At 31.6% G+C, this 12,835-nt stretch overlaps 1 protein-coding gene across 19 annotated transcripts; it reads right to left on the bottom strand.

Annotated features, from left to right (window-relative positions):
• Positions 1-720: 720 nt before the first annotated feature.
• On the bottom strand, positions 721-9,203 carry LOC111294345 (uncharacterized). 19 transcript variants are annotated; one of them, XR_016327640.1, is made up of 18 exons: positions 8,763-9,191; positions 7,753-7,822; positions 6,680-7,312; positions 6,429-6,608; positions 6,199-6,312; positions 6,059-6,117; positions 5,726-5,792; positions 5,537-5,588; positions 5,327-5,424; positions 5,064-5,147; positions 4,518-4,942; positions 3,663-3,724; positions 3,288-3,357; positions 2,737-2,817; positions 2,537-2,638; positions 1,904-2,028; positions 1,412-1,529; positions 721-1,204 (listed from the first exon to the last, which is right to left on the bottom strand). XR_016327640.1 is itself a non-coding variant. In XM_022887619.2 (18 exons), exons 1-18 carry the CDS (start codon positions 8,834-8,836, stop codon positions 1,046-1,048), a joined length of 2,571 nt encoding a protein of 856 aa, XP_022743354.2. In that variant the 5' UTR covers positions 8,837-9,203; the 3' UTR covers positions 721-1,045. The 19 variants fall into 19 exon arrangements, 18 of the variants coding, with proteins under 18 accessions (XP_022743354.2, XP_022743355.2, XP_089599780.1 ...); XM_022887619.2 differs by having other exon boundaries at positions 4,515-4,942; positions 5,332-5,424; positions 8,763-9,203; XM_022887620.2 differs by having other exon boundaries at positions 5,332-5,424; positions 8,763-9,203.
• Positions 9,204-12,835: the final 3,632 nt, after the last annotated feature.

Raw genomic sequence — 12,835 nt, 5'->3', positions numbered from 1 at the left:
CAATTTCTTTTAATGATTCATTCATTGACCATTTTCTTTCATGAAAAAAATTCATTTAAGGTTTGGGTCATATTCTATTTTTAATTTGATTTTTTAGAGACGGAGAAAGAAAAAAAAATTTTTTTTTGAGAGAAACGGATCTATTATCATTCATATAAAAAAGTTAAAAATATTACTTGAGCTTAATTCAAGTAGCAAGGGTAGAGCGGAATTTTGATTAGAAATTTCTAAATTCGAACTTAGTGCACCGTTTTCTAATAAATAATAATAATAATAACAACTTAAGTGAAGAATAAAATGACACTTGTAAAATTATTTTACAGTGACGTAAGAAAAGCCATCCCATTCTCATCCATTATCTTCTGGATTAGCATGTAGGACCCCAAACAAATTCGCTTTAGGCTGGACATGGGGAGTGGACCGGATATACACCCACCCAAATCAAGTATTCCGATCATAATACTCGAGTAAAGCCGTCAGATTGTTCATTTAGAATTTTAAAATTAAAATTCAATTATTCTCTTTCGATTTTCTTCTAAAAATGAACCACCTATTGGTACAAATAGGTAGAAGAAGAAGAAGTTTTCACTACTCTTATCGAACAAATGAAAATGCTTACCCTTCGTTTATGCTCTCAATCCCTGGTAAAGACGAAGTCAACCTTATATCTTTTCGGACAATATCTGATTGAGTCAGCTGTTAGAGAGATGAGAGTACAGAAGCATACAAATTAAAAATATGCACTAAAGATTTTACTTTGAAATATCTACCAGAGAACCTGCACTTGATTCCCTATTTATCTCTTGTACTTACATTCTCTTCACTTCTACGAATTAGAATTATTACTATCCAATAACGGCTAAACAATAATATATGAGCACTATATCTGTTTTCCAGTCAAAAATTACAGACAAGCAAACTACTACTGCCCTGAATTTCCAATGTTAAAAGAAAAATTACCTACCAAGGCCAATAAATGCAAGAATTTGAGGTAGCAAAAGAAGGATATATATGCAGTTATTAACATGACAAACTGGCAATTGTCTCACTCCTTATCTTGAACTTCAATGCCGTTTGTGTCCTTGTCATTCGTGTTCCCGCCGTCAGTTTCCTTTGCATCTGTGTCTTTCCGCTGGACTTTGGTATTCTGATCCCCACCTGAGGGCTTCCCATCATTTGGCCCATCGGCATTACTGGGCTTTCCCTGTTTTGTTTAATAAATCTTATTAACAATCTTGGTTTAATTCATTATGATAAAATACTGTAATAATAAAAAGGGCAAAATGACATCTCTCTTGATTGCTCATTTCTCAGTTGTGCCAATTGTTAAGCCAGCCCAACAGTTTAATCAAGCAAAGCTATCATCTGATCACCCCACAACTTATAAGAATGTAAATGTGTGAAAATAAACCTTGTTTCTGTCACGGAAGCCAAGTCCAAATGGTCGAGAAAGTAAACTAATCTTTCTGGCAGGGATTTCTTGTTGGGATTCTTGATTGTAGCGTGCTGGTGAATCTGGACGTGATGATCTGCAATCTTATATTTATTAGAAGGAAGAAACCGATCCAGAAGCATGATGAGCACAAAAGGAAAATAGAAGCTCACATCTTTTGCATATAGTTAATGTACTGAAAATTAAAGCATTTTTTCTTCCAGTTCTTTTCTAAGTTGTCGGTGGGAAGAGGGAAAATAATAAAAAGGGAAACTAAAAATAAGTATTGAAAAGAACAAAGCTTTTTGAATAGCTTTTGAATGGCATTACAAGAAATAAAAAAGACAGAAAAACAACAATTTATTGAGTCATCCCCAAACCCCCACCCCCCAACATATACACAAAACATACCAACTAAAAGGTTTTCACCTAAGCATAAAAGATTTGAAATTGGCAAGGTTGACTACACACCGTGGAGAAGGTTGAGCTTTACTTTGTCCAGACTGGTACTGTAAGGTAGCCTCCAACATTGATTCTGCCATTACCACTCTTTTCTCCATTTCAGCAAGCGAAGCAATGGCCTCTTCATACTTTTCCTGCATTAACATAAAAATTACAGCAAAGGCAGAGATGGAACCAAACAAAACATCCATATAATATTTAGGTACTTTTCTCCAGAAAAGATATAAGAAATCAAAACAATGTTAGGTCCCTTTGTAAGGTATGTTTGAGGGAAAAATTTTATGGGGAAAGGGAAAAGAGCATGTTCTTGCAAATTCTCTATGCTAGAGTTCACCGCTAACATTGTCCTAGTGTTTGGTTAATAACAGCTTGACAGGTGCCAAAAATATTTCCCAGTTCGCAATGATTTTTCTTTGAAATTAAGAGATGCATTAAACATATCTGTTCCCTGCCTGCAGTTTTTTGAAAAAGATGATTTGTTTACAGTGATAAGTAATTAAAAGACCTACTGTTTTCAAAACCAATAACATAAAGCCAATGAATGTTATCACTAACTTCTTCTCATGAACGAAGGGAAAAACCAGCAAATATTTACAGATGAAAATTACATGGCAAACCAAGAGCTTTGATCATAGTGAGTACCTGAAGCACTTGAGTAGCATATCTTTGTGCAGCTGCATCTTGTTCAGCAAATCTGCGAGCATCTTCTGTTACCCTTTGATCTTGCTCCACCCGCATTAGGACCTATGAAATATGTACAAAATCTCATAATCATCAAGACATGTATAACAAAAGAAGAAGACAATCTTCCACTAATTGAACACGAGGAAAACAAATCAAACCTGAAGCATTGCATTTTCTTGTTCCTGCTTCTCAGAAAGTGCCTTACGAAGCTCACCAACCTCCTGCTCTAATTGCTCCACCTAAAGATCAGAAGCAGATATTCAGTATGCAATATATTCCTCTGAAGAAAACACACAGCAACTTTCATGTCAGTCAGACACCAAGCACCAAAGCATATAGGTTATTAGCCAACCGTCTAGGGTCTATCACTGAATCAGGCATGAGTCATGAAAACCAGAAACAAAGGTTCTTTTTTGCAAGTTCTGGTAATAATATTACTCAAATTGTATACTTTATAGTAGCTAGAGCTAGGATACACATCAAGAATCCAACATAAAATTCCATGAAGAAGCCCAAGGTGCTAGGTAAAAGCAAGCAAAATAAGTTGCATGCATGGGAATGATTTGTGGTTCAATAATGGTCCTAAGAACAAGTTAGAAATTGACTGTAAATTTTGGGCGAAGGAAAATGGCAAACATTGCAAGAACAACAATTATATATTTATATTAATGTCAAGGGAACTGCCACTAAGAAAGATATTCCAGTTTACCCTAGCACTTAATTGGCGTCGATTATCCTGCTTAACCATCTCCATCAAAGCTGTCTCTAGCTCCTCAGACCTGATACAAGTGAGGAAGTCAGTATCACATTAATCAGGGGTTATTTTGGAAGAAGAAAAAAGATTATTTTAAAACAAATAACCCACGAATTCCAGCATAAAATGCAAAGATTATGTAATCAGATGTATCCAATTCATAAACCATTGTGGCATAGCTAAGATATGTGCATGAAAAAAAGAAGTAAAGAACAAGCGTGTAACAGATCTGCAACCAACAAAAGAAATTATATTGCATCTATTACACGGTCTATAGCAAACCAAGGATTGCAAAACTTGAAAACCATAGACATAATATAAATTATTAACCTGAGGACAGCTGATCTTTTCTCTTCCAGCAATCTGCACAGCTCAACCTTTAACCATACAACCTGCATGTGATTGTTTATAAGAAATTAAGACTATGAGAACATCATAAAACAGGCCCACAAAATCTTGTGCATGAACATAAAGCAAGCAAAGAATACATTTGAGTATGATCTAGCCTCCTAATCGCTTCAACTTGTCAGTGCCTATAACTCCATAAAAATCCAACAAGCAACATACCCTCTAAACATTTTGTTTGGTCCACAAAATACTAGTGTGACTTATGTTAATCAAGGTGGAATGCTTCAATGTATATGACACCAGCAGATAAATGGATTTAGTCATTGAAAGTTTATATAACATGGCAAAATAATAGTCCTCATATGAACTCTGAGGTCAATTTTATTTCCCTTGACAGGGTTTGAAAATAGTTTCTATATGCTCTAAGAATCTGACACTAGAAAGAGAGCTCATGCTACAATCTCATAAATGCATGCAGCATGGACAACAGAAGAATTGTTCAATTAATTAAGTCCTAGATCCAACCAAATGTGATTGGCAACATAAATCCTTCTGAGGCAAAATCTTCCGTTAAATCTCGGACGACTATACCATTGTATGGTCAATAATAAATTAAATTAGGAAAAAAAAAAAAAAAAAACTCAGGATATAAGATTAGAATACATCACATCATTCAAACTATCTATATATTTCTAATTTACCACACAAAGAAAATATGCAAGTGTCGCACAAAATGGGTCTCTTTCACTAGCTAAATGGACTAAGATCATCCACTCACAGACAATATGCAACACTAATGAAGTATTGTATTCATGAAAAGGAAAATGTACATGCTACCTGCTCTTGAAGATCGGGAATAGCATCCAACTCAGCATCACCTGTCAGACTAATAAGAGCTTCGTCAGCATTTGTGGATCCAAACTCGGAATGAGAGAGATCCCCATTTGTTTGTGAATCAACCAGTCCTCCTGTCTTTTTTGTTTCCATAAGCATCGACCTAGGATCATGCTTAAAATTATATAGCTTAGATGTCAGGCCCTGAGAATCCCTCCAAGCTTGAAGCCCCTTTGATCTTTCCTCAACTGCAGCTATTACAGCATACCGATACTTCTCTCTTAATTCTTGTAATCTTTTTTCATTTACATTTTGGTAACCCATACAAGCTGTCAACACGAGATGACTACTGTCAAATGTTGAGCCAGCCAATGACTGTAGTAAAGTAATCGCATCTCCTGCATCCTTAGTTGTAACTAGTGCAGGGCCTGTAAGAAAACTAAGTTACATTTTGTAGATTAAGCCAGCTTATTAGTCACTATTTTCAGACTTCAACCACCCTAAAGATATCATATAGTTCAAAATACTCGTGCAACTTTTACCCCATACCATATAACTCCATTAAAGCAAGTGCTGTCCTAAAAAGCATGACGCGATTTCCTTCAAACAGGAGCACATCCCAGACTCGAAGCACTGTAATGAGGAGAAATCCATCAAGAAGCTTGTAACTAAGCACTGGTAATTCCAATTGTTAAGTGAGAGTGCAACATCAGTAAAATAGCCACAGAGGCACCAACTATAGAAGAAACTTTCAAATTAGTATGATAAATTGTAAAAGTCATTGAATATTGCTAAAAGACACAGCATGAAACCTGACCACTTTCCCATGGAAGCATGTTCATAAAAATGGAAAGGAACCACGGTCCAGTAACCCATCCCACTTGCACTCCCAGGTAATCTAGATGATTGACTGCAATAAACATAAAAATGTCAATCATAACCTGCCCGCCCAAATAACAGAATGGAAAGAGAACATCTGGGAAATTACAAACACAAAAAGAATATATATTGAAAAAACAAACCTAGTTTGGGAAATCTCTCATGCACCAAGTCCTCAAAAACAAGTTGGTCAACCTAACAAAAGGCAACAAGTTACCAAGATAGTAATCTAAAGCATAATTATTCCATCAGCCACTTTAACATTCTCATTTAGGAGAAAGCAGATAGTAGAAATCAACCAACAAGGAGAAAAAGATTATGCAAAATATTACCTGAGACTCAATCATTTCCTCTGAGTAATAGCCATCAAAATAGTCATCAATAATGCCCATCAAAGTCCTGAAATGTATACCATAACTTAGAAGAATACAAAGCCAATGGCACACTTATTTTTAAAAATTAAATGCTATGCTTGCCATTAAAAAAATAGAGAACCCCACCAAATAAAAGGTAAGAAAACATGCAAATCATGGGAATAACAAAAACTAATCATGTTCCACCAACAAAATATATTGTGATCTGTAACTTTAAAAAGTGAATTTCACAGATAGGGCAAGGAATGCTGGCTTTGCAAGGAATTTTCTCAACTGAGTCTCTGAACCTACCAGAAGGCATTTTCTTCAGGCATCAAGAGGAGTAACAAGGCAGCAAAGAAATTCATGGCCTGCATAAGAAAAATACTTATCCCAAAAAGCCAAAAACACTGCAAGCATGACCATAGCTAACATATTTCTGAAACTAATACCTGACAGTACCCAACAGAGGGATTATGCCGAGCATACGCTGTAAGCAACCGTCTCAAAGCATTTCTACCATCATCATCCAGAGCAGGGTGACCTGGGAATGTTCGGGGCAAATCCTGTATTTAGAACCTTTAATCAGTTAGGAATCTCAAAGTAATAATACCAAACAAAGAGGTAGCATCAACCGCTGAAGAAACTGATATAGAATTGAGAAAACTGAATATGGAACAACCTTCTCAATCTGCCCCTTCCATTTGTCAGGCCCATATATGGACTCTGTGGTTGAACCCTTACTTTCTAACTGGCAATTCTTTTGATCAGTGTTGTTGCCACAGTTAGCTTCATTAGCAAGCAGATGCTGGTAATAGTTCTCCACTCGGCGTGTCCTTACACCAACAAAGGCTTGCCAAAGCTGTAATAACCAAGCTCATGTGAGAGATTGTGGAAAACCAAGAGAGAATAACAGAATATCAAATAAAATACCTCTCCCCTAAGAGCCATCGGCACTCCACCACGAACAAGAACTTCCAACTCTTCTTTCCAGGGATGTAAAGATTCTGTATGAGCTGCATCCGCAGCAGCAGCAACAGCACCTGTTGTGGTACTCATGCTGTCACTTGTAGGGGCATCCTGAACTGGGTCAGATCTCTCTGCATCATAAAATTCATCCTCAGAATCCTCCTCTGATGCTCCCTTTGGGAATCTAGCATCTTCAGTAGGAGTTAATATCGACGACTTTGCTCGACCTGTTTCTTGATCATCTTTTGATAAACTGCCTTTCTTCTTTACACGAATACTCATCATATCTTCAATGGCCCGAAGGGATGGTCTAATTTCAGTCCATATTTGGATTCGATGAACTCTTTTCTCTGGTGCAGACTGTACCTTCTCCTTTTCTGTATCATTCTCTGACAGACTATCAGAACCAGACTTCTTTTCACATAAATCATCCCCTTCAGCTCCTTTCTGGACTTCATTGTTCCCATCCTCTGCAGCTTCAACGTTTGAGACCTCCTTGCCTTCCTCTGAAGGTAATTCATTGATAGGCAATTGAGCAGACTCTGCTTGGCGTTCCAAGAAATCGTTCCACCTATCTGATCTTTCCTCCTCTTCTTCCTAAAGTCACAGGTACAGACAGGAAATAAACCTTTTATTCATCCTAGTTGAGATTATTTCCTTTGATCTCCATTCAGTTGCCCAGAAATTCTTCAAAGAAACTAAATCAAAGATCTGAATTATAAAGCTTGTTATCATTTAGGACCCATAACAATGTGTAAGAGAGAGGTTGGAAATGAAAAAGATAGGGATTAGAGGAAGTATGTTTAGTCTTAACAGAATTTATTTGCTCAAGTTATCTTGTAGTTTCAGAGAATAACTCAATGACACATTATCACCAATTTCTGTACTAAGTGAGAAAGTTAGACACATTATTCAATATTCACCATGATATAGGAGTTGTCATTTAATTATCCTTTTCTTTTTCCTCAGAAGCCAAAAGAAGGTGATGAGCTCAAAATAAAAAGCAATAAAAGCGGAAACAGAGTAAAGAATAATACTTTGTAGATATTAGCATATTCTCGGTATCTTTGCACATGCTGAGGTCTCACTGCAAATCCATAAGCATCCCTGTCAACAATAAACGTTTTAATAACCCCCCAAAAGTTCAACAAAACCATCAAATTAACAACAGATCATTCCATGAAAAAAAAAAAAAAAAGCTCAAAGAAAGATTGCAAATTTCGACAATATTTTAACCAAAAAGTAATTTCAATTATTTGCAATCAGCCTCCACCAATCACTGATTACCACAACATTCAAGCAAAATCTAGCTTAAAATTTAAAATTACTTGCCATATTAACCTAAACTTATTAAACTCAAATCAAGACAACTCATTGCAAAATAAAATGTAGAGCAAGAAATCAGAAGAAACATCAAACTAAAAGCGGAATAGCATGTAAATTAATCAAAATACAACTCGAATTTACCTGCAATCAACCTCCAAACATTGCCTACTTAAAGTAGACAACAACATATCTCGTAGTCAAACCTAAACTATTCTACTCTCCGCTATCACTCACTTTTCCACTCAATTTGCAAATCAAACCAGGTTCCGTGAAATTTTCTCAATAAAAGATCGCGGACTTCAACAATGTTCTCAGCAAAAACTTAAATCACTAGCAACCGGACACCACATTCCTCCATTACTAAACTAACTGTGAAAAATTTTAATAAGATCTTGATCACGAAAAAATCTAACGAAAAATCATCAAAATAAAAGGCAAAAATAGGAAATTTCTATCAAAATCGAGCTTGAATTTACCTGCAATCGGCATCCAAATATTGCCGAATTACACTAGAAAACAACAAATGCCCATATTTTCCACTCAAATTTGTTCAAAGAATTAAATCACATTTCACAGTATCAAATCCAAATCAAGAATCACGGCTAAAAATTGGTCGTAAAAAAGTCAAAGATTTTCTTTGAAAATAAGAAAAAAAGGAGCTGGTCAAAATTGTGATGGATCAGAGAGAGAATCGAAGGAACACGTGGCGAGAAGAGCGTACCTCTTGTGTTCGAAGGATATAAGGGGGTTTACGGCTTTGGTGGTTGTTGTAGTGGTGGTGGCGGAAGACCTCATTAGCTGTGGAGAGGTGGATCGATTATATTGGTCTATGAGATTTTGAGTATGTCGGCGACGGATGAGAGGATTTTTAGGAGACTTTTCTGTTTTGCTTAAATTTCTGCAACGGAAAAACAATGCACGAGAAAAGAAAGGAGATAAAGAAAAAGAGAAGAGGGAGAGGGAGTTTCGGTTTTCGTTGTTTGGGAGGAGCGAAGTGAGGTAGTGAAAGAGGAGAAGAGTAATGGAAATGCAGGCACATGCAAAAGGACGAGATTAGAGTCACATTATTACCATGTTGGAGATTTCTTAACACGGAGATCGAAGACGGAAAAGGCAGGAACGGGTTCAACCATTCTTTGAATCAGAAATATATAAAAATAAAGTACTGAGAGTTGAATCTTAAAAGCAGTAAAATATATAAATGATTATTTTAAAAATATAGTTTTTTTTCAATATTTTTTATTTATTTCTAAATAATAGTTATATATATTGAATATAAAATTATGTATTGTATAAATAATTGAAATAAATAAAAAATATATTCCTAAAATTTTTATTAAAATGGAAATTTTATTTTATTATTATGTATAAAATATATTGCTTTTAAAGTTGACATAAATTTTGAATTTTTAAAATAAAAAATTCAATATAAATTTTAATTTCTATATTCTTTACATGTAAATTCATTTAATAAATTATCTTTAAGGGAATTAGAAATTTATTTATAAATTGATTAAATCTTTTTTATATTTATAATGCTCATAAAAAATATAAATGATAATTTAAAATTTAATAATTTATATATAAACTTTTATTAATTAAAAGTTTTAAAAATATGAAATGAAAGTCTTTTATATTACTAATTTTTCCTTTTTAATCTAAAAATTTAGTAATAATAATAATAATAATGTGACCAATTGCTATAGGCAATGGAACAACAATGCGACCGTTATCGTTATGTCGGCAATGAAAATATTTACTGACAATGAGATGTTATTATGAAAGCATTAAAAAATGCCAAAATTTATTGCACTAGCAATTGGCCAAAGAAAATAGGGTCTTTCAAAACATTTAGGCCCATGCCGCCCATCTAGCCCATGACCATGAGTCTTATTATTATTGACTTATCGTTATATCTTTTATTTAAAAAAAAAAAAAAACCCTCACTTTTTGCCTTATCGGCTAATCCTTTTCTCATGAGTCATGCGCATTTGAAAATAGGATAAATTAATTTTTTTTGTTTGTTTCCTATGTCAAGATTACTTTTTTATGTTAAATACAAAATCGAAACAAAGTTAATCCTTTTCTTTCTTTTATATATATAAATATATATATATTTTCGTATTCATGTAAAAAAGTCTTTTATATATAATAAATATGAAATTTGATTTAAAAATTATATAATGTTTTTGTTCAAATTACATATTGAATTTCATATTCTTTAATAATAGTATTTTAATATTATATGTTAACTCGAGAGTATATATCTATTTATATAAGAAACAAAAAGGTCAAGGGTTTTTTTTCAAGCCTAAAAGTAAGACATTTTTTTTTACATAGAAACCTAAAATTAAGTATTTTAAATAGTGAATTTTCTAGCTTCATTACGTCAACTTTTCCTCTTTAAAATACCAATCCACTTCTCTAAAGTTTTACCCTTAAATAAAAATAACTTTATGTACTTTCTCTCTTTCTGCCTTTAGCCCTATAATATTGGTCACATTTGGTAGATGTAACACTATACTTTCATAACTTCAAAAAAAAAAAAAATATTTTCACTTTTGTATTGAATATTTTTTACCTATCTTCATTAAATACAAATTATAACATACTTACAAAAGTACATTTGCTATATATTTTTAGACCTGAGTTGATACTCCATGATATTTGAGTAATAAATTTTTTAAAAAATACTATTCATCATTTTTACTTTTTGATGTGATAATAATTTATTAATTTAATGATAATATTTTATTTATTAATTATTTGATTTATTCATGAATGAATAAATTTTATTTTAAAATTTGTTCAATAATTACATATCATGTCAAAAATATAAATATTTGAGATAAAATTGATGAATGACTCTTTAAAAAATTATACACTTTTAAAATTTTCTATAACAAGATGATAAATACACACTTTCAAAACAAAATTTTTATTGAAATGTATTTACAAGTCATTGGTCAACATTATACAAAAAAGAAACCACAAAAATTATGAAAATTTTTCTAATTATAATCTACTCAAATTGAGTAATTTGAAAGTGGGTAAATCATTTTTTTTCAAGTACTATTAGTTTGATTACGAATAGGGCGCTATACTTCTCTTTTACCTTGAATCCTTTATATCGCATCCCATTACTTATATGTAATAGGCAAAAATTTAATTATAAAAGACAAAATTTGAAAGAAGATAAATTAGTGTAAATGCATTAAAAAATTGATTGAAAATGAAAATTATAATTATCACTTAATCTTAGCGCAATATTTTTTAGTAACTTAATTACAACCACAAAATCTTAAGTGTAACTTATAATAAATAAAAAGATTTTATTTTAAATATTTTAATTAGATCATTTTAAATTTTTACTTAAAAAACTTTGTTCATATTAAAATTTCATGATAATTATCCAAAAATTGAATTCGTAGATCATAATTATTAACAAAAAAAAAGTTATAAATATTTTATTAAGATACGAAGTAAAATAAAATAGTCAATTATTATGTGGTCTGTAAATAAAATATAAAATATTTAATTTTAGTAATCAATGTTTAAATTTTAATAATTTTAAATATTAAAAAAATAATTAAAACAAAGTCAAAATAAAGAGGTATTTTATATTAAATTTATGTAAATATTTAATATTATCGTAGGAAAATTTTTATAAAAAAAGAAATGACAAATTAGAAAAAAAAAAAAGATAAGGCTTAAATATAAAAAGTTCCTTAACTATTTTTTTGAAAAGGTTCCTTAATTAAAATTAAATTATCATTTAAATTTTATCATTTTATTGCAATAAATTAAATACTCAAACATTTATTCAAAAAAAATTAAATACTCCAATATTTATTTTGATTCAATTTCTAATATCTATTTTATTTAATTGAATTTTTAATTAGATGAAAATTAATCACATAAGTTATGTGAATGTGACAGCTATTAATCAATTTTCATTCTATTAAAAGTTCAATTGAATAAAACTAAAAAATTAAATACTTATAATAGAGTGGATGATCAATTTATACAAGTGTAAAATTATTTAATTTTATAATTTTTTAATAATTTATTTTAATAAATTCAAGGAATGAAATTAAAATTGTTTTTTAACTTGCCTTACTCATTCATTAAATTTATTAAAATTAATAATTAAAAAAATATAAAACTAAAAAATTATTTACTGATATAAGTTAATCCATTTTTTATAATAAATAATAAAAACTTAAATAATATTTTAATTTTAATTCTGATATTTTATGTATTTCCAAACACCTAAAAAAAAGCAGAACAAAAAAATAATAACAAAGGCGGCTAGACAACTACGGGGATTCCCGAGGGGATCAATCCTCGGAAGACAGCAGAGGTCTTCCAAAAAAAAGCCTCCTGTTTCGCTCCCTCTACTTCCCATAAAACCCTTCACAGCTAAAACCATAATCCATCTTCGTATTGACGTAGCTTAAAGTGTCTTGTTTAGATAAATAAGTTTAAAACTACTTCTATTAAAAAATAAAGATTTTGAAGTACTCCACCGTGGTAAAACTCGTCTTGTTCGTTGGTAGGATACCGGTTGTCCAATAAAAAAATAAAAAATTATTTATTTTATTCTTTAAAAAGAAAAAAAAATGCTACTCAATTCTATTGTAATTTTGACCAAAAATATTTATATTGTAATTGACCCTTCATCCATGTACTTGAGTAGTTAAAGTAATAAAAGTAAAATGAGACTTGGATAGAAATTTTAAATTCGAATAATAGCATTCTTTTTTTTTGCATAAAATATATATATTTATTTAT

This window comes from Durio zibethinus, chromosome 14 (assembly GCF_047325235.1).
Source record: "Durio zibethinus cultivar Kanyao isolate XHJ-2024 chromosome 14, ASM4732523v1, whole genome shotgun sequence".
NCBI classification, from domain to species: domain Eukaryota; kingdom Viridiplantae; phylum Streptophyta; class Magnoliopsida; order Malvales; family Malvaceae; genus Durio; species Durio zibethinus.
Note: the sequence above shows the minus strand (reverse complement) of the source record. Positions and strands in the feature narration are given on the sequence as shown.